Raw genomic sequence first — 22,873 nt, forward strand, 5'->3', positions numbered from 1 at the left:
TACAATGCAGAAGCAAGTCATTCCCCATCCTCCTGTCAACCCTATTCTTTTAATGAAGGTTTTGTTTCCACGTGTTTAATTCTTAAAGAAGCAATGTTGTTTTTAAAAAAACTCTTTAAAAAAATAACCCACAAATGAACCTGTTTTTTATTTTATACAATCAGTGTTCTTCAGGTCAGTAGCCCACACTACAAACATGTTTCCAACACGGGTCTCAGAGATGATTTTTTGTTTTATATGGACGGAGCGTTCATCATCATCTTGGTGTCTGCGAATTATGATCACATATTCAGAAACTTTTGGGAATACAGTGGCATCCAATATTATGCTCCATGAGTTTTTCATATATATCCACATATAAAAAAAGAAAAAATAATAACCCTGTGTCAGGCCACGTGAGCAGAGTTCGTTTGGAAACTCTATCGTAGCTCATCACTCAGAACAGAGCGGGTCCTGGGGACCGGCGACCTCAATCTGGCAGCACTTTGCGAAAGTATTACTTTAGGTTCTCAAGAGCCAAAAGGGCCCTCTGGCTCTTCCAGTGGGCTCAGCCCTAAATATTTGGAGTCCTTTGAAAAAATTATGAGTTGCAGGTGTTTAAATTTTCAAGTATTTTCTTTTAGTCTTTCATTAAATAAGCAGTCATAACAACAAAAAAAGTTACGCTTTAATGGGGGTACTATTTACACTTAAAGCAGTTGTGCATTTTTCTTCAACCAAACCTTTCGCCTTTTTTAAATTCCAGCATTTAACAAAACACCAAACAAGAAAAAAATGAACAAAGCCCCACCCCACAGCATCGCGGTTGCGCCGGTCACAGAACGGAGGAAGTTTGTCCTTCGCGGGGACCCGTCCGGCGTTCGCGTGCGGCAAGATGGCGGCGGTCTCAATGTCAGAGGCGCTGAAGCGAGCGCTGTGGGGGAGAAGGGCCGTGGCTGTGGCTGTCGTTTCCCTTCCCCGGGTTCCGACCAGGTAACAGGACTGTCAGGCTTCTTCTTCAGGCTCTCGGGTGTCTCCTCCACTTCTGCGGGGTCTCTGCGGCTGGGCGCCGGAGAAGGCCTCCTGGAAGGCGTCCTCGAGGGAGGGCGGGCGGTGCTGCTGGGGAGGTCGCGAGCCGGGCGGCAGCGGCACGGGTGTCCGGTTTCCTGGGGGCGTGTGTCCTGGAGCCGTGGGGCAGGTCTCCGGGCAGGTTGTCCCCTAGCGGCTGCCGAGCCCAGAAAAGGGGCGGAGTCTCACCGGTTCCCGGCGTCCCGGACCCTCCATTTTTCACCTGCTGGCCTCTCCCGTCCTTACCTGAAGGGTGAAGTCACCTGTTAGCCGGTCACGCCAGGCCTCTCCTGGGGCGGGGGGTGGGGGGGCGTTTGAAGTCACATGCTGGCCTGTCTCTCCTGTTTATACCTAGTGGGTGAAGTAACCTGTTAGCTCGTCACTTCAGTACCTACTGGAGGGTGAAGTCACCTATTGGCCTTTCACTCCAGCCCTTACGGGCGGTGCGGGGGTGGGGGGCGGGGGCGCGGGGCGAAGTCACCTGTTGGTTCTTCACTCCCATCTTTACCTGGGTGGTGAATTCACTTGCTGGCCTGTCCTTCCCTCCCTGCCAGGGAGGGGGGCGGGTGTGAAGTCACCTGCTGGCCCTAGTCACTCCAGTCCTTACCTGCGGGGGCGGGGGGTGGGTAGGAAATCACCTGCTGGTCCACCATTTCGGTCCTTACCTGCGGGGGTGGGAGTGTGAGTTCGTCTTGTCTTGGAGTGATGTTCATGTGGTTCTGAACGGAAACATTGTTCTGTGCATCCATCCATCTGCTTGGCAGGAACACTTGGTGGGAAATCAGTGTTGGTAAAATATTAGAGGCTAATTTTTCAAAGGCTGCTCTGCTGGTCATGCAGGGAGGTTTCCCATCCAGAATTTTATTAAACTCTCGTCGTAATTAAGTTTTTGTTGCTACTGCGTTGTCTTGAAGCATTTTTGTAATGGTGACGTTTATTTGCGATTGCATTACTTAATCCTCCATTTCCCTATTTTGTCGAATTTTCCAGACTTTATTGTAGCCCTAACACGACCACTTACGTTCTTAACCTGAGAATAGTTGTTGTGTCTTATTGTTGTTTTCAACAGCTTGTTAGTATTGGTTTGGCCAAAAAGTCCGTTTAGTTTTTTTCTGTAAAATAAACGACACATCTTGATTTTCACCGATGATTTTTTTGATTTGTTTATGTTTTGAGCCTGTCGGTCTCTCCCGCTCTTGCCTTCCCGCGGGGAGAGGCCGGGGCTGCTGCTCCGCACCCTCCAGGGATAAGGCAGCCCCCGCAACGGGGAATTGTTTGGCCAGAATGTCAATAGTACCAAGAAACTTCACAAACAACTTTTGACACGTTTGATCAGTCACAGTACCTTCTCCATACACGTTACAAATCTTTTTTTGTGTTTCAGTTGCATTTTTATCTTTCTTGAAATAATAAAGCATAATACACCAGAAGTGTTACATATCTTCTTCCATCTTCAATATTAAAATGGCTGCACACAAAATTCACCAGTTTTGATAAGTTTTTTTAATGCATGCTGATATGATAACTGTCACAATACAATCTAACAAATGAACTTTTTGGTCAACCCAATAAATGTGAATATAAAATATGTACAACACCTATTCTTTTCTAATTATTTGTAATGGTATAAGTTTAGGATATTCCTAAAACTTATACCACTACCCAAAACTTCCATTACCCAAAACCGTTTACTTCTGGAATGAAGTTGTCATCAGTAGATTTTGTTGTACTCATGTATTTCTTTGGCAATTATCCTGATCCTTCTTTTGTATTCAAATTTAAAAAGTTGGAAATTAATTTATTTGGAAAAGGGTCCTCATGAAACATGAGCACTTTCTGGAATAGTAATAACTGAATATAATTATCAGGCTTGTTCTCTGCAACCTGTTTTACATGAAATTTTTCAGAGTTTACAACCCACGGGGCTCCGTGGGGAAAGATGGAGCAGCTCAGCTCCTGTTCTAATACGCGTTAGCAGAGGTCTCTGGTTGGTGTGCGCTGGATACAGAGTGAGACGTTTTGGAAGAGCGTCTAATACATCCCCTCAGGTGAAAGCTGAGGATGATTCTTAGGGCGTTTATTCTGAGGACTAAGTAAGAACAGCAGCTAACGTGTTTGTCGCTGTGTAGGGGCCACTGTGCCCAGGACTTGACCTCTGGTTGTCTCGTGTATCTCTCGTAGTGAGCCTGTGAGCTCAGGTGTTCCTGGCCTTGCTGCTGTTTTCAGAAGAGGAAGCAGGTGCAGATGAGGAAACGGAGTTTTCCCTTTACCGGCATACCGCCTTTTATCGTGCATGGCTTTACTGGACTTAACAGATGTTGTGCTTTCACACATTGAAGGCAAGACTCTCCACCAGCAGACAGATGAAGACTCGCTTTGGGGGAGACTGGCTTTAGGGCGGTGGCCTGGGGCCCAGCCCGCAGTGTCCCCAAGGTGTGCCTGCGCGTCACCAGGAGTAGTCGGAGCGAGCAGCCCGGAGGAGTGCGTGGACTTCCTGCGGTGCGGGTCATAATGTCTGGTCACACTAAATGAAACCTCGGTGTCTTCCCGTCCCCTTTCCTTTTAGTGAGGTGTGTGCTTTGCGAGGCTGTCTGACGCTCTTTACTCTCACTCCACTGTTCCTTTTGTGCAACGAGTCTCCCCAGTTGAGAAATGAGGTTTCTTTCTTTTGTTTGTTTTCCAGGTAGGATTTTTTTTCCTGTAAATTTTGTAATTATTTGGTGAGAGACTTTCTACAGGTGACTTGATTTTTATACTTTCTCACCCTCTTAAGCACAATACATATAATGTATGCATAACAAGGTAGATTGAACCAACTTTTCTGTCTTCTTGCTCCAGGGATCGTGAGGAAAGTCACTGCATCTGGCTGCCTTTAACCACTGCCAAATGGCTGTTAGGCTTTCTGAGTTCTTAAGTCTGCTATTTAATAGTGTTTTGAGGTCCTTCCTTGACTGGTCTGCTTCCCTCTAGCAGTTTCACTACCTCTTTTGACTTATCACGGGTTTGAATATCAAGCAAGTAAACCTGTTAAGATTTCGTTTAAAATAAAGTAGGGTTAATGAAGCTCTGATGATGGTGATTAAAGCCTGCAACTTTTTTCAGGTTGACAGATAATTACAGATAATACATGAGCCCTTATTATAACTTTTCTGTTTTAGTTTCCAAAGATTCTCATGGAAACTTACTGTACCTGAATTACTCAATGGCCACATTTTTCATAACAACTTTCATCTAAATATTTGGGTGTTTTAGCAAACTGTTTTTAAGTCTTTTGTCCTTTAAGTAATGGCATGAGAACCATTTGAGAGCAGTTCAGAATTCTATTTCAAATTCTCCTGTTGTCTGAGTATTTTGATAAATGAATACAACCTTAGATTCTTTAGAACTAGTTGAATTGCTCAGATGTGACCTTTTCTTCCCGCCTTTGCTCCCTAGACTTAATTTTTTAAATTGATTTGATAGATAGATGGATAGATAGATAGATAGATAGATAGAGTGATTTAGGAATAGAAACATCCATTTATTCTGCTTATTGATGCATTCATTGGCTCATTCTTGTACGTGCTCTGACCGGAGATGGAACCTACATCCTTGGCGTATTGGGACGACGCTCTAACTAATGGGCAGCCTGGCCAGTGCCCTCACTAGACTTAATTTTTCCTTTATGGGATCAGTTCAATGGTTTTTTAAACACTTGCTGTGCATCAGAACCACCTGATATGGACATAAAACTCCAGTTGCATTGGCCCCAATACATATTGGTTGTAAGTGTAGGTTGAGGCTAAGCATTATGGTGGCTCCAATGGGAAGCTCAGGCTGAAAACTAGTTTTTTGGGTCCCCCCCCCCCCCGCAATAGTTTCTTTGCTATATCTCAAAAATGCACTCAAAATGCACTTTTTCCGTGGGGGAGGGATGGAGATTTCCAGAGACAAACAAATACTTTAATTTGTGCGCATTTTCCTAATCTGAATTGTTTTGTGCTTTTCACCAGTGCACTGGTAGAGGCTCTCTTTTGGGGAGCTCTCCCTCTGAGCCAGGCAGGCATTTTGAGAATGCTGGAGAAAGCCGGCCACGCCACTCGCTCTCTAGAGACTCTCGTTCTTCCTTTTGGAAGGGCTCAGGTTTAATACAGCGCAGCTGTTGAACTCTGCCCCTCAAAGTTTTAAGAAGAAAGTGTTTTACCCTTTAAAATGGAAATGCCTTTTTTAGGGAGGTGGTCTTTGGTGGGTATAGTTCTCTAAGAAAGTTTCATGCTTTTCTAGAGTTCTTTTGTTTCAGTGATTTCTTAGAGTTGTTTCAGATGTTGAGAGCAGTTGAGGGTAAAGATCTGGCTGCTTTTGTAGTATGTTGTGCTATGTGCTTAACAAAGCAGGATGAAGAGTTTATTTCTTTGTGTTTTTTAGGACTCAAAAATATGTTTTCTCCTTTATTCAGCCACTCCATACATAAGTAAATGGACCTTGAATAGGGTTTACCAGACAAAAGATTCTGTTCTAGATGACTGTTCAGCAAGCCATATGCTTCTCCTAAAAATGTCAGTCTGTCTTGATGAGCTTTAAAGTGAATACAGATGTTTTGGCTCTTTTGAGGACTACCACTCTTTGTGTGAAAGAGCACTTCTTTTTCAAGAGATTTCTTTAAAATACTTATAGAAATTTGCATGAAATTTATATTTATACCTTTTAAGTCTAATGAAATGAGATTTAATTAGACATTGGTAATTTAATTTGAATATTCTTAGTACAAATGAGATTTGGAGAATTAAATAGGTCTCAACATGTTTTTTGTTAAGATTTTATTATTTAGTCTTTTAAAATTTGGAACTTAAAGTGCTTTATAGTACGTACTTTTGTGCAGCAAAAAGTGCTATTTTGGCAGGACAGGATACCTTTTTTGATGTTCAATGCCTTCTACTTTGGTAGGTGAACTCTAGAAGTTATAGTTGATAGATTCATATTATGTATGAGAAGAAAATTCTAGGATCCTCCTGTTCCACCTTTATTTAATGCAAGAATGTCTAGAAATTCCTGTTCCTTGATTATCTAGCAATTGAGGAATATACGGTGCATTTCTGTTAGCCCTAGAAAACCCTCTCTACCTTTAGACTCCTTGGCAAATGATGTTTCCTTTTACTAGGATATAGAAAAATCATGACCCCCCCCCGCCCCGCCCGCCCCGTGCACATGTCAGCCCTTCAGACAATTGAAGGGTCCGTCATCACGCGTTCTTCCTGGGAGCCTGTGCCCCGGGCTCAGCCTGTCTAGCGGGTTTGCCCCCTTATTGATGACCATGTTTCTTGAGGCTTTACTGCCTCTCCTTGGTGGTCCTTAGAATGTACGCCATTTTGCCAGTATTCTTCTTTGAACTATATATATATTATTTTCTTATTGTTGAGCTTCGAGGGTTCTTAAAATATTCTGGATAGAAGTCCTTTGTTATATACACAGTTTGCAAATATTTTCTCCCAATCTGTTTTTTTTACTTTTAATTCTTTTAACAGTACCTTTTACAGAGTAAAGGTTTTTAATTTTGACAAAGCCCAGTTTACCAGATTTTTTTCTTTTATGGATTATGCTGTTTTCATATCTAAGAACTTTTTGCCTAACCTTAGACCATGAAGATTTTTTCCTATATTCTTGAATTTTTGCTATATTACTGTTTTACATCCAGATCTCTGATCCATTTCAAGTGAGATTTTTGTGTGAGATTTAAGTTGAGGTTAATTTTTTTGCACTTAGATGTACATTTGTTTTACCATTTATTGCAAGGATTATCCTTTTTCCATTGAATTCCTTTTGCACCTTTGTCAACTATCAGTTGGCTGTATTTGGGTTTGTTTTTGTATTCTTTTGGCAATACCATACTTTGTTGATTATTATAGTTTTATAATAAATGTGTATTGTAACTGAATAGTTGCAATTCCTCCAATTTCCTTCTTTTGTAACATTTCTTAAGCCATTCTGGTTCCCTTGCCTTTCTCTCTACCTAAAATTTAGACTCAGCCTGTCTGTAGCTACGGAAAACCCAGGCAGGACTGTGAATGGCATCACTTGAGATCTGCTTGTTGATTTGAGAGTTGCCATTTTTACTGAGTCTTCCAGTCCATAAATTGGTATATTTCACTTACTTATTAATTTTTTTATTAGTGTTTCACAGTTTTGAATATATAAATCCTGTATGTGTGTTGTTAGATTTATGTGTAAGTATCTCAGTTTGGGGAGCTGTGGTGAATAGCATTGTTTAAAAATTTCAGTTGCTAATTATACATTGCTGTATGCAGAAATAGGATTGATATTTGTGTGTTGACTTTGTGTCCTGCAGCCTTGCTAAATTCACTTGTTAGTTCTGTAAGTATTTTTTATATTCTTTGGGATTTTAAAGTAATTAATCATGCAGTCTGTGTAGAGGGTCAATTTATTTATTTTTGGTCTGATCTTTAAGGCTTTTGTTTCTCTCATTTTCCAGGACAATATTAAATAAGAATGATGACAGTAGACATTCTTGCCATTTACTAATCTTAGGGAAGGTGTTCAGTTTTTCACCATTAGTATAATGTTATACGAAAGCTTTTTTTCTTCTTTCTTGTAGAAATTGCCTTTAGTAGATCGAGGATGTTTTCTTTTACTCCTAGTTTGCAAATAGTTTTTATCATAAATGGGTATTATAGTTTATCTTAATATCTTTTCTGCATCAATTGATGTATTTTTTTTCCACACTGTTAATATGGTGAATTATATTGATTGATTTTCAATTATTGAACCAGCTCTGCATTCTCAGGATAAACTCCACTTGGTCATGTTGTTTAATTCTTTTTATATATCACCGTATTTGACGTGCTAATACTTTTTTAAGGATTTTTACGTTTAGTGGTTATGAAGGGTATTGGTCTGTGGGTGTCTTTGTTGTACTGTATTTGTTTAGATTTGGACTCATCGAATGAGCTGGCAAGTGTTTCCTCATCTTGAATTGCTTTAGTTTCATCCCTAAAATTTTGATATATTGTATTTTATTTTCATTTGCATCCAAATATTTTCTTTCTTCCCTTGAGACTTCCTCTTTGATGCATGGATTATTTAGAGATGCTTTGTTTAATTTCCAAGTATTTGGAGGTTTCCTTGTCTTTCTGTAACTTATTTCTAGTTTCATACCGTTTTGTTCTGAAAACCCAGCTCCCTGGGTTTTTCCTTTACAGCTTCCATCCAGAAACCTGGGGCTCGTGTTGCCTTGCTCTGTAGCGCCGGCCTGCACTTGCACTCGCAGCGGTGGCTGAGGGACGGAAGGACACAGGACAAAACCAAGCAGTAGGCGCTGGTCCTACCTTGTTAGAATCGTAACCTCAGTGAATGGGGAGGAGCCTTTCCCTCCCTCGGAGTTTTAGCTCCAGCAGGTTTCCGTGTGGCCCTGGGACTGCCTCTGGCTGGTGCATGTTTTAGGAGAGAATAGGAGAGAGAGAATGTGCCTCATTTCCACACTCCTCTGTTGCTCCTGGCCCATCACCAGCTCCTTAGGACAGAGGGCTCCTGGGGAGGCGCTGCATGTGGATTCCCTGCGGCATTGGCTCCCGCAGGGATGCTGGAGGGGGGACAGAGGGAAGACGCGCTGCTGGGGCAGGGGTCCTTCTGATTCTGGTGGCTCCCCCTGACCTGCCTCTTTGCTCTTCAGAGTCATCCAGTGGCTGTCCCGTGCGTCCCTCCCCGGAGGGACGGTGCAGATGTGCTTCTCGCCGCCTCTTGCCTTACTGCACCGTGGGGGCAGCCATCCTGTGATGAATTAGTTTTAAATGAATGCAAGTATATTTGCACTTAAGCACGTCTGCATAGATTGAAAAGATCTAAAGATGATTCAAAAAGTTCTTCATAGATCAGATTGTAACCATTGACTCCTAACTGTGGTGGGAGGCAGGGAGGAGTTAACGTACCAGAATCTTAGAAATTGAGCAAAGAAAGGATTTCAAAAAACGTGTGCACTTAGTTGAAAATCATGGCATTTAATAAAAGATGCAAGTTTGTTACACAAGTTTGTTGAAAGTGGGTAGAAAAGTGCATTGAGTCAGTGGTTTAGACCATCAACCAATAAATCTTAACTACTTTGAGAGGGTGCTGGAGTCGGATTTATTTTAAGTAACTGAGGAAAGTTTTGGTGACTTCTCTCTAGAAATGTGCGTGCTCAAATCTATTAAACCAGAGCTACATTTCTGGGGAATTCATGGATCCCAGACTTTGTAGCCCTTCCATAGAGAGTGTTAGATTTTATGCAACATTTTGTTTACACTAGCTCTTCTGTTAGACCTTTCGTTTGCAAGAGACGGAAACCTAGAAACTCAAATGCCTGGCTTAGGCAAGTAGAGGGAATTGGTTTATATTACTAAACAATGAGAAGGGCAAGCAAGGGTACAGTTAGAGTGACAGCTGCTGTTTTGTACTGTTTTTTCCTATGTGGCAGATGTCATACCTGATGGGAGTTTTTTCAGGCTTCTCTCTCATAACTTTATTACCAGGTAGGGACTGAAAAGCCATGTCTTTGGTACGAAGTTTAAAACTCTTGGGGACATACTCAATTGAGTTAGATTAAACAGATTCAATTATAGTAAGGATTTATCATAGTAGTGCCATTATTTGTAATGCTAGTTATACTGCTGTCATATGCATGTAGATCATAGGAACTCAGGTGTAATGAAAGGTGGGCCCTCCTGAACAGAAACTAAGGACAGGTTTGTTTTATATTGAGATATCTTTAGGGAACATATAATGCTTGCATATATTGTGTAGGCTGACCTGTTAACTTTTTTTCTAATGAACTTTTAAGACTTGCTAAAGTTTGTTCACTCAGTCAACGAATACTTGTATTTCTTTTCGAGTTTCCAAAGACTGCATTTCTGCGGACTTTGCCAGGAGGAGGGATGGCCTTGGAACATCTGCTTTGAGGGCGAATGTGTAGGTGGAAGTGTTCAAGCGACAGCCACGTGATTGTTTCTCGGGGTCTGTGGATGGGCTTTGTCTTGGGTCGGCGTTGCCCAGAGTCGAGTGTGGGACGGGTGTGGGTGCAGGCGGCTCACTTGCGAGTGGCCCTAGGAATTACAGGTGCGGCGCCAGCGAGGGGAGGAGGGGAGGGTGCGACACCGAGATCGCTGCAGTGAGCAGTAGTGGCCCAGGGCCCCCAGAGCTCCCTGGGGGCTCCCAGGGCGCCTTCTTGTGCCGACCGTGGGACCCATGGAGGCTCCCACGTTTGCTCCCCGGCTCCGGTTCCCCTTTGGTTGCAGGAGGTGGTAACGCTTAGTGCTTTGAGCTGTGTTTGGCTTCCTGGAGACCCTGAGGCGGAACAGGCTCACTTGAGGGAGGGCGTTGGAGGCTGGCCTGGGCCTGAGTCCCTGTGGCCGGGATGACCAATGGACCGAGAGAGCGGGCACCAGAGGCGCTGGTCACAGGCGCCCTCGCCACCCTGGAGTCTCCGTGACTGGTTTTGTGGAGGTGTGCTAATAAGAAGTCTAATGTATCGTTTTTTGGCTTTGAATTCAAGTTACTGATATGGCCAGTTCCCTTCATGATCTCTTCCTGTTGTCCTTGACTCTAGCTTTGGGAAAAACTTTTCCAGAGATTGTGCCTGACTCTCAGCGCCTGCCCAGGCTGTGCGGCTCTCTGCCCTGGGAGCCGGCACGGCGGCACGGCGGAGCCGGCAGGAGCGCAGGCTGGAAGTCAGCCCGGCCTGCGTGCGAGTCCCAGCTTGGATAGGTCCTCTCTCTGCTTGCTTTCTGTTTTCTGTTTATGAGGTGGACTGGATAACCTGTTTCAAGAAGTCTGTAAAGTCCTTAGGGCGGTGCCTGGCATAGGCTAAGGGCCTAATAAATTGTAACGTCATCATCATCGTTCTTTTTTCTGTGGCCTTTTTTTCCTTCCTTTCTTTTTGTTCCTTCCTCCCTTCCCCATCTTTTTTTTTCCTTTCACAAATCCTCCCTCCATTCTATTTCCTCTTTCTGGATTATCTGTCTTGGATTTTGCCTTGGAGTCCGTCTTTTAGCGGTATTTTATTCATGAGCCTGTAAAAGAAAGCTCTGCACCTGGCTCTTTCCGGGTCGTGGCCCCCCGCGCACCCGCAGCTCCGTGCAGTCTGTCCCCGGCGTCCGTCATTCCACGGACACAGCTTTCGTCAGGGTTGACAGTGACCCTGTTGCTACGTGAATGGGCCCTTCTCAGCCCTTATCTTACGTGACCTTGGCAATCCCAAAGGATGACTTTCTCATTCTTGAAAGATTCTTCCTTTAACTTCTTTTTTGTTTTTCCCCCTCCTCAGTTCCTTTTGAATGCCCATGATGTTTTGCCCATTCCTTGAACTGGCAGCATTTCTGAATTTGATTTATAGCTCTATATTCCTTTTAAATGTTTTATATTACATAATTTATCTATACATGAATATATGTCACATATATGCTAGGAAGCGTCATGACAAAATGAATTTGTGTGGACCCACCATCCAATGTAAGAGCTAGAGAATTACCAGTATCTTTATTCTTTGCATACCCTGTGTGATAGGCTGGATAGCCCCACCCCCGTACGTTCATCGCGATCCCCCAAACCTGTGGACTTTGCAGGTGCGACGAAGTTGAGGATCTCAAGATGAGAGGTGATCCTGGATTGTCTTAGTGAGCCCCATGTCATCAAACGGTTCTTCTAAGAAGCGTGCAGGGGGAATCGGAGGCGACACGAAGGTCAACATGGAAGCCTTTACCAGGGGGCTGTGGCCACAGGCCAGCGGCGCCGGCAGCCCCGGAGCGCTGGGGGGACACGGAGCAGATCCTCCCCGGGAGCCTGCAGAGGGAAGCGGCCTCCCTCCCACACGGACGCTGGACACCGGCCCTGGGGGGCCCGCTCCGGGTGGGGGACCTCCGGAGCCGCGAGGGAGGGAGCTGTGACGTTCTCCACCTCTGACGCCGTCCGGTTTGTTACAGCAGCAGTAGGACGCTCACATACTCTCTCTCTCGTGATTCACCGCGACTTTAGTTGCCATCTGTTTACCCTAAAACCTAAACGCATACAGTGAACTCACATCATATAAACTTTTCACTCAAGGAGGTCAACACATATACCTGGCAACCAGAAAAAGAGCAGAAAGTGAGTTTTAAAGCATTTGGAGGTTCACGGTAATTCTCCCACTGCGCTCCTCAGCGATCGTTCGGTACTGCACCAGAGAAACGGCACTGCCCTCCAGTGCGGGCGGCGGATTAGTGGGCGGCTGTGGGGGGTCCGCGGCGGGGGGGGGCACGGGGCTTCCTAGAGGGTCTCCCCAGGTCGCTTTTCTCGGGGCAGCCCTCACCCCCTCGCCGACTGGCAGGCCTGCCTTCATGGAGGCTGTGGCTCTGTGTCTCCCTGAACGTCACACCCGGAGCACCCGGAGCGTAAGCAGGCCGTCTGCACTCGGCTCACCTGCACGGTTGCATGGCCGCCTCCTCCTCCCCAGCACTCCTCCTCCGCCCCTGCCGCCACCTCTGTGTCGTTCTCGTCTCCTCTCTCGCAGGCCTTCTGTCCGGAGCCCTTGGGTCCCCGCCCGGACGTGGACGTGCGCTGAGTTTCCCTCCTTCCCGCCCCCAGGGCCGTGTCCTCAGCCTGCACCTGTTCTCCTCGCCGCCGTTGCCGTGGGGCGACTGCCCGGCTGCTCAGCCGGCCCCTCGCACAGCCTGCTCTTTGCTCCTCATCTTCCTCCCCTTCACTGGTCCTCTCATCAGCTGTCCCCGGCCCGGTCCCCAGCCCGACGTGCGCTGTGCTGCAGGGACCGCAGGCTCGCGTGCACTTGCTCCCTTACAAGGGAGGCTCTGCCTGCAGGAGTGTTACCTTCTGCCTTCCCTGCCCTCCGTGCCCTGCTCCACCGCCACATGCTCTGCCTCTGCAGCTTCTCTTTGGCCTCGGGGGTACTTTAGAAAAAGCATCACTTTTTCTGAGAGACGTTGTTTGAATTTTCAGGCTGAGGCAGTGATCTCAGGGCCCCTGTTTTTTCCTCTGTGCCTCATTGTGCCTGTTTCCTTGTGTGTGGCTCCCGCAGGGCTCGGTCTTGGAGGGCAGGAACTGTTCCTCACTTCTGTGTTTTTACCTTTGTTCACATGCCATTGATACTCAGTAAACATCTGCACTCATTGAACTATGAAATAATACATAAGTTTAAAAAATATTTCATAACATCTTCAACAGGAAAACATGAGATATTTGTTTTCTTATGACATACTATGTGGGTTTTAAATGTGACTGTCATGGACAATGATGTTATAGATCACTGAAAAATGACTTACATGTGTAGTTTTATGATGCACTCTGCTTCTTCCTTATATCAAATAATTGTATTGCAGACTTTGTCTTAAGCCAATATTTATTAAATGTATAAGTGGAATTCTGTTAGCTTTTTGTGTGATGTGGGTTTTTACTAGTACTTCAAAGTTTTTCATCAAACAAATAATGGAAAAGATGGTAATGTATTGCAAATTTAAATAATTGTGAGTAATACAGTAAAATTTTTTTCTGTACTAAGTAGCTGTGTAGCTATTATACTACAGATTTTTGGAATGGCAGACTACTTGATATACAGCATGAACTCTGACTTTTGAGATTGAGGATTAACAATCTGCTGTTATAGTCCACATTAAACAAACCACATGATTTTACTTAATTAGCTAAATTTGCTCAGTTTTATTTATTTTAGAAATAACAGCAAATAAAAAAGAATCTACTTAGGGTTTAAGGCATTTTGGAATATCGTAGATATTTGTTAAATTTTACTGTTTAATTTAATTTACTGGAAGGGAGTTGAGAGGAGACAAAATAGGAAGCATTGGGGGGAAAATAAAGAATTCATGCCCTGGCTGGGTAGCTCTTTTGGCTAGAGCGTCATCCTAACATGCCAAGGTTATGAGTTCAGTCCCCAGTCAGGGCACATACAGGAATCAACCAATGAATGCATAGAAAAGTGAACAAGTTGATGTCTCTGTCTGTCTCTAAGAAAAAAGCATGACTTTTCAACCAAAAGTTAAACTACTGTTTTTGTGGTCTTATACCTGATTTAAAAATGAACTATTGAACATGTTTGTCAGGATTGTACCACACATAATAGGTACTAAATACGTGAATTAATATGCCAAATTTTGTAGATTTCCCCTTTCAATCCTGTAACATTGGATGCTCAATGAAAACAAAGTATCTGGACAGCACAGGCAGTATTGCTAAGGACACTTTTCCGGACAGCCCGCCCCGTCCCACCGCACCGCCCTCTCCGCAGTGCGCAGCAAAGCGCCTTGGGCACGCCTTCATCGTGGAAACTGCCACTGGCATTCTGAGCCGTGACAGTGAAGGTACTGCTTCTGTGTCTGCCTCCCCCGGCAGAATCTTGAAAGCCAGCTACTGGGTATAACATTATGCAGAAGACATAGTAGACGTTTTGATAGATGGTATATGAAGGCAGAGTGAGAATTGGAATCTTGGTATACGTTCTTAAATGTAGACGGTCAGCAGAGTCCACCTGGGCTTTTTGAACATAGATACACGATTTTGTAGTCATTAACTCTTCTATACTGAAAGACTGAAGATCTTTCAAACTTCTTTTCAAAGAGTATTTTATTGATTGTATATTTGTCAACATAGCCAAAATATATTAAGGTTAAAGCATCTTAAGTGCAGCATTGTGGCTGTAGTTAGTAATACTGTACTGCATGTTGCTATAGGAGATCTTAAAAAGTTCTCATCAAAAGGAAAAAATGGTGGTTGTGTGTGGCGAAGAGTGGTACCTAGGCCCTGCTGTGGTGGTCATTTCACAACAGACACTAGTGTGGGGGCCTTTTTTACACACTTGAAACTAATATACTGTGATATGTCAATTATGTTTTAATTTCTTAAAAAAATCTTCTTTAGGTAAATGTATTTTTAAAAGATGGCATGTTTTGGAAAGTCAGTGGAGAAAGTACTGGTTACATGTCTCATTGTCTTATTGATTAGATTCATTTTGTGATTGAAATCAAATTGCATATATAATTCTAACAACACTTATTTAAAAATCGTAGACTTGGGTGTGTTAGGTAAATAATTCACCAAGGATAGTCTTTAATTATTCAGTGCATGTTGAATAGTGTACAGTTTGATGACTGTATTTGGATATATCTTGCAGTAGTTGCTGAGTTTTTCTTGAATGGTATGAAGGCCTGAGAAACTGGTAAGGGAATAACAAGCAAGCTGTTTTCTTTGTTATGCCAACGAGGAACACTTCCATGTGATCCTCGGGGAAGACTGTGAAGTTTAGTGTGTGGGACTTGGTTTTCCTGTGTCCTTTTTTGCACTTGTGCATACATATTGGGTTGTGTTATATTTATGAGGTGATAAAATCTAGGTTGTATTTTATACTTATTTTTTAAATTCCTTTTGAAATTATTTAAACAAGTTAATGGGTGTGTCCAGTTTACAGACATGAATTATTTTCTAAAAAATACTGTATTTCAAAGGGACACTACTTTCTAACTAGTATTATCAGTTTTTCTTTGATTAAGAACTTACCTCTAGTTACATTAGTCTACTCCTAAATCTTTCCTTGATTTATGCCTTATTTCAAAAAATAATTGCTCTAAAATAGACCATAGGTAGCGGACATATACTGTAGCTGTTTAGGAAAATGAATTATTGTTTAGTTATTTTTTTGTAGTTGAATCCATGTCTTAGAATTGGCATCCATTTTGGGGTTAAGCTAATAAATTAAAACATCTAAATGGAATTTAATTGTTAATTTACCAACATTACTTTTTGAAAAATAATATTAATGATTGCTAGTAAACTTTACTGGCATATATCAGGAACAGTGCTACGTGCTCACGGTTTTTATCTCCTTTACTCTTCTCAGTAGCTCCGTGAGGTGTGATACCTCGGTAAACGGGAAGGGCGGATGGCCCGTTGAGATGATAGGGATGGTCTGTGGTCAGTCAGGCCAGAGCGTGGGACCCCTACTGCCAGCTGGTTCACAGGCCCTGTGACGAGAAGATGGGCTTGCCGGCGGCAGACAGGAGCAGCAGGCAGATGGCAGGACTCGCCACGCCAGGCAGCAGAGTCCTCCTGGGCGTGGTGGGTCACAGGCCTTGGAGGAGCTCTGGGGCGGGATGCTGGTCTGCGGTCCAGGCAGGGGAGCTTTCCGAGTGGCTGGCGTCGTTCACTGGTGCCCTTCATTTTATCAGGGAAAAAGAACCTCGGTCTAGACGTATGCCGATACAAAACTCATACACATTTTGATAATGGTATTTGAAATTTATGTCCGTGAGTAGACTTTTCTGGAAGGTGTAACTAACCATCCGAAGAGTGTAGGTTGAAATTATCTTGTACACATTTGATAGTGCCATTAATACTGAAGATTTTTCTTACTTCAACAGCTGGACTTACTAACATTTATTGAGCCTTGACCAAGTACCAAGTACTTCTGGAAGCTTTATATATGTTGTCTCATTTAACCCTGACAATAACCATTTACAGTGAGTCAGAATACAGTCAACAGTAGTTCTCAGGGTAATGTTTTTGCCTCTGGGTGCTGTGTGTATGAGTCCGTTGACGTGTGCGTCCCCCTCTCGTCCCTGACCCCGTCCGCTCAACTCACCGCTGCGCTCCCCGCCCTCGAGAAGGACCGTTACTCATTTCCTATCCTGGGGCTTCGTGCATATTTAAGCAAATGTGTTCTTACTCTTTTACATTTTCCACAGATGAAGCATACTAATCATATTTTTCATTTTGCTATCAGTTTCACATTTTCTTATTAAAATCTTTACACGTGCAAAAAAGAGTGCAGTGAATCCATGAGCCTACCACCTAGATTTGACAGTGTTAATATTTTGCTGTTTTTTGCTCAGTTAGCATTTATGCATTACACATGTAATAGGTAAGCAAAATGTGTATATATGAGTATACATGAATATGTATATATGTATGAGCAAAATGCACATATGTTCTTTTTTGAAAGTAAATTATAGATGTGGTGCTTGGTCCCTAAATACTTCCGGTTTTTTTTTTGAGATAAATTACCAGCAGGCCATGAAGGGCTTGGAGCAGGAGCAGCCTGCCTGGTTGGAGCTTCTTGGCAGTGGGGAGGAGGGCTCAGGTTGGCGGCGGCTGCCGAGTGCAGGGGGGGCAGGGGCAGAGGCGGGCCAGGGCTTTGCTGGTCTGCGTGGGTGACTGGACAGAAAAAGAAAAGTTGGCCGTTCAGATTTTTTTAGACAAAATCAGGAAAAGAAGTGTTTGTTAATCTTTTGTAGGGTTTCCTTTCCTCTCTTGCACCTAAATGAGCTGGTCCTGTCTGTTTTTAGAGGGAAAGAAATGAACATTTATTTCTCTCTACACCAGGCGCTCCATGCCAATGACTTAATGTGTTATTTAATTCTGCCAGTCATTCTAGGAGGTATTGTTATCCTTATTTTTGCAGATGAGTACATTGAAGTGCAGCGTTGTGAAGTAATTTGTTCACGATCATATTGCTCTTAAGTGGCAGATCCGGAATTTTAACGTGGGTCTGACTGACACTGAAGTCACTGTGTGACCATTTTCCAAATTGTTTCATGAAGTCAAAGTCTATGTGTTTTGGTGACTTTTTTTTCTTCTGAACGTATTTTTAATCATGTAATAGTCAGCTTTTAAAAAATAGTGTGCCAAGAATGCCAGATTTGCCAATGGACACTCATTTTTTAATTGAAGGGTGAACACCTACCAACTGTCTTTCTCTTTGATGTAACATTACTAGAATGCTAGTCCGTTCAACCCTCATATCCTATAAATTCAGCATATTTTTTGTGATTGAATTTATTGTTTATTTTAAATATACTTATGATACAAACATGATTCCAATGGTCTTATGGCAGTTAGAAGTTTAAACCAAAAGAGTCATAACCTGAGGTAAACATACAACAAGTTGGGATACTTCAAAGTGAAGATAAATGAAGATAAAAATTCATGACCTTTTTGAAAAAAATCGTTGAGCTGTCCCAGATGAAATAGTAGTGTTAAGCTGGTGTGAAAAAAATTATCTAATGGATTTTGACACCTTCTAAGCTTTGAAGGCATAAGAAAATAAGTTATGTTGTCTTTAATGACCAAAACTGTAGCCTTTAAAAAGTGACATCTTTATTCACTTGGAAATAGTAAACCCTCGATCTATAATACTCCCAACCTCAAATGGTCAGTATGAAACAGCATACAACTGTTGTTCTCACATGGCATTCCCTGGAAGAATACATGGATGGAGAATTGCTTATTAAGCTCTATCAGTCAGGATATAAACCCCCAAATATCTGTGGCTTAAAATATTAAAAATGTATTTCTTGTTCATGCGGCAGGTCCTTTGCTGGGAGCTCTACCCCTCCATTTGTCCTCACTTGGGACCCAGAGTAACCATTGTCGGTTATTCTCCCAGAGGAAAAGTGATGGGTATTTATGCACTGACTTAAAGCTTCTGCTGAGTCACTTCCTCTCTTGTCATTGGCTGACTTAAGTCACATGCCCACTCCGGACTTGGGAGAGAGCGGTAAAGGTAACATCACCATGGGCTTGGTAAGAGCGCAGGGATATGGGTGCACAGCTGTAAAGACTGACACACATACCTTATGGGGAACATGAAGAATGTTAATTAGTAGAATTATTTTTTTAACAAGATGCTAATAAGTACGTCTGAAGTGATCCAGCTCAGACTAAATTAAGGACCTGGGTGCTGAAAGGTGGACTAGATAGGGAACTGAAGATGTCTGTAGTTTCTTACTTGACAGGCTTGCTTTTCATTTTGTTTTGCACATTATATTTTCATAAATATATTAAAGATTTGTTCTTTGTGCTTATTTGTAACATTATCTCAACTATTTTTATGCAGAATGTATCAAGTAATGGTGTCAGTGCAATGATGTGGTAATTAGTATTAAGTATGATGATAAGGTATCACTTATACATAGACATACACTAGAAGTTTTAAAAAAGTGTGTACTTTCGGAAAATATACTACATGAGGCGCAGTACAAGTGAATAATTATACTGAAGTTCAACAGCTTCAATTTGGTCTTCTAAAAGTTTATGAAGTGTGAATACACACACACGTGCATATGGTCTTTCTGAAAGTCCAGCCATTGTTAATATAACAAGAACGGTTTGTGCGACATCAGTGTAACCTGGCAGCCGAGGAGAGTGGCCTGGAATGATTATGGGTGAACAAGGACGACGTCACTGTACTCGTCAGTGGGGGCAGTAGACGCTGTTGAATGAGCACGTGTACTGTGTGGCCGTCCCATTCAAAATAACTGAGTAGAGCAATGAATTTGCATCAGATTTTGTGTGAAGCTTGAACATTTCTCTGTGGAAACTATTTGGATTCAGAAGGCCACACGTATGGGCAACTGGTGATTGGCAGCTTCATCACAACAATGCACCTGTTCATGCATCACGTCTCCTGCAGAGTGTGTTGGCAAAACATCAAGTCACCCAGGTGACTCAGCACCCCCTACAGCCCAGATTTGGCGCCCTGTGTCTTCTGGCTTTTCCCAAAACTAAAATCCCCTTTTGAAAGGGAAGAGATTTCAGACCCTCGATGAGATTCAGGGAAATATGACAGGGCGGCTGACAGAGACTGGGAGAACTGTGTGAGGTCCCAAGGTGCCTGCTTTGAAGGGGACTGAGGCGTCATTGTCCCATGTACAATGTTTCTTGTATCTTGTACCTTCTTCAGTAAATGTCTCTGTTTTTTATATTAAATGGCTAGATACCTTCTGGACAGACCTTGTATATGTACGGGATACTTCTACATACATGCCTGAGTGAATAGGCTTTCTCTAAGCGAAGTTATAAATCTTCAGCTTTGACAGGCTTTTGTGAGTATGTTCCTCTTTATTGGTGGTGTACACCAGGGTTCAACAGTTTCTTCACAACGCATATTCTTTTTAATTGTGATTGTAAAATGTACGTAATGAAAATTTTACCATTTAACTATTTTGAAGTTTATTCAGTAACATTAAGTATATTCATATTGTTGTGCAACCATCCCACCATGTATATTCTGAACTGTTTTTCATCTGCCAGAATTGAGCTTCTGTACCTGTTAAACAGTGATGCCCCTTTCTCCCCTTCTCCCAGCGTCTGACTGACTGTCTCTGTGACTGAGTAGTCTGGGCACTTCATACGTGTGGAATCATATATTCTGTCCTTTCGTGACTGGCATATTTCACTTAGCATTTCTTCAGGGTTCATCCCTGTTGTAGCATGTATCAGAATTTCCTTGCTTTTTAAGGCTGATAATATTTCATTGTATATATTTTTAATCCATTTGTCCATCAGTGGACACTTGGGCTTCTTACACCTTTTGGCTCTTGTGAATAATGCTGCTATTAACATTGGTGAACAAATATCCAGCTGAGTCCCCGCTTTCGATTCTTTTGCATATATATGCAGAAGTGGAATTGCTGGACCATGTGGTAGTTTTATTTTTAATTTTTGAGGAATCATTATACTGTTTTCCATAGCAGCTACATCATTCCCTCTGGTGTTTCCAGTTTTTCCACGTCCTTGCCAATGCTTGTTCCTTCTTTCCTCCCTCCCCCTCTCCTACCCTCCCTTCCCTCCTTGATTCCTTTGTCATCCTAATGACTGTCTTGTTTTATCTCTTGGTTTTGATTTGCATTTTCCTGATTATTAGTGATGTGTGCTGATTGGCCATACATCTATATCCTTTGAAGAAGTATCTGTTCAAGGCCTTTGCTCATTTTTGAATTGTTTGTTTTGTTGTGGAGTTTTAGTAGTTCTTTATATACTGGATATTAATTCTTTGTAAGAATATGATTTGCAGATACTTTCTCCACTCCATTTCTTTTTCTTACTGAATTACCACAGTTTATCAATTCATCTATTGAAGAACATTTTGGATACTTGTACATTTTGGCAATTATAAATAAGCATTCTTGTGCAGATTTTTGTGAGAACATATGATTTCAGTTAAATCGGGTGAACACCTGGTAGCACAATTGCTGGATTGTATGTAAAACTTTGTTTAGTTTTAGGCCTTGGCCGGGTAGCTCAGTTGGTTAGAGTGTTGTCCCAATCCATTGAGGTTTCTGGTTCAATCCCTGGTCAGGGCACATACAGGAATCAGCCAGTAAATACATAAATAAGTGGAACAACATATCGATTCTCTCTCTTTCTCTCTCTAAGAATCAATAAGTAAAATTTAAAACAAGAAACAGACTTTGTTTAGTTTTGTAAGAATCTGTCAAACAGTCTTCCAAAGTTGGCTGTAGCATTGTGAATTCCCACCAGCATGAATGAGACTTCCGCTTCCATCACATGCTCACCAGTGTTTGATGTTGTCAGTTTTTTGGATTTTAGCCACTTTAATAGGTGGGTAGTGGTGTTTCATTGTTTTAATTTTCAATTTCCTAGTGACGTATGATATTGAGCACCTTTTTATATGGTTATTTACCATCTACGTTATCTTCTTTGCTGTGGTATCTGTTTAGATTTCTTGGCCAGTGTTTAATTGGGCTGTTTTCTTACTCCTGTCATTTTCGGGAGCACTGTTGAAATTTTTTTACAAATGACAGTTGACATTCAGTATTGTTTTGTATTCGTTCCAGGTGTACAGCGTAGTGGTTGGACAGTCACACACTTCACAAAGGGGTCCCCGTGTTCCCAGGGCCCGCCAGGCCGCGCCCTCGGTCATCGCGATATTCCTGACTCTGGTTCCTGTGCCGTGCTGTGCGGCCCCATTGCCTTCTTATTACTGAGCTTTAAGAGTTCTTTGTGTGTTGTGTACAGAAGTTCTTTATCGGATATGCATATTGCAAATATTTTCTCCCAGCCTGTGCATGTCTTTTCATTTTCTTCAAGTATCTTTCACTGAGGAGGAGCTTTTAATTTTAACAAAGTCAAACTCATCTATTTTTTTCTATGGATCACACTTTTGGTATTTTAGTTAAAAAATCAGCACCACACCAACGTCACCTAGATTTTCTCATGTTATCTTCTCGAAATTTGACAGTTTTGTCTCTTTCATTTAGGTTTATGGTACATTTTCTTTTTTTTTTAAGTATATTTTATTGATTATGCTATTACAGATGTCCCATTTTTTTCTCCCCTTTATCCACCTCCACCTTGCCCCCTCCCTCCAGCATCCCCCCTTAGTTCATGTGGATGGGTTGTGCATATAAGTTCTTTGGCTTCTCTATTTCCTGTGCTGTTCTTAAACTCCCCCTGTCTATTCTGTACCTACCAATTATACTTCTTATTCCCGGCACCTATTCTCCCCTCTCCCCCACCCCTGATCTCCATTTCTGTGATTCTCTTCCTGTTCTAGTTGTTGGCTTAGTTTGTTTTTGTTTTTGGTTTTTTTAGGTTCGGTTATGGATAGTTATGAGTTTGTTGTCATTTTAATGTTCATAATTTGATCATCTTCTTTTTCTTAGGTAAATCCCTTTAATATTTCATATAATAAGGGCTTGGTGTTGATGAACAACTCTAACTTCACCTTTTCTGGGAAGCACTTTATCTCCCCTTCCATTCTAAATGATAGCTTTGCTGGATAGAGTGATCTTGGGTAGAGTTCCTTGCCTTTCATGACTTTGAATACTTCTTGCCAACCCCTTCTTGCCTGCAAGGTTTCTTTTGAGAAGTCAGCAGACAGTCTTATGGGAACTCCTTTGTAGGTAACTCTCTCCTCTTCTCTTGCTGCTTTTAAGACTCTCTCCTTATCTTTAAACTTGGGTAATTTAATTATGATATGTCTTCGTGTGTCCTTCCTTGGGTCCATCTTCTTTGGGACTCTCTGCGCTTCCTGGACTTCCTGGAAGTCTATTTCCTTTGCAAG

General features: G+C 42.5%; 1 protein-coding gene across 1 annotated transcript in view; it reads left to right on the top strand.

Annotated features, from left to right (window-relative positions):
• The first annotated feature begins 823 nt into the window (after nucleotides 1–823).
• Nucleotides 824–22,873, top strand: part of NDUFS4 (NADH:ubiquinone oxidoreductase subunit S4) — an 80,133-nt gene continuing 58,083 nt past the window's right edge. The window contains exon 1 of the mRNA XM_054575337.1: nucleotides 824–972. Coding sequence (XP_054431312.1) covers nucleotides 875–972 — 98 coding nt within the window. The 5' untranslated portion in view covers nucleotides 824–874. The remainder of the gene's footprint in view (nucleotides 973–22,873) is intronic.

This window comes from Pteronotus mesoamericanus, unplaced genomic scaffold (genome assembly GCF_021234165.1).
Source record: "Pteronotus mesoamericanus isolate MK-2021 breed Mesoamerican mustached bat unplaced genomic scaffold, CSHL_Meso_final contig_29, whole genome shotgun sequence".
In the NCBI taxonomy this organism is placed as follows: Eukaryota; Metazoa; Chordata; class Mammalia; order Chiroptera; family Mormoopidae; genus Pteronotus; species Pteronotus mesoamericanus.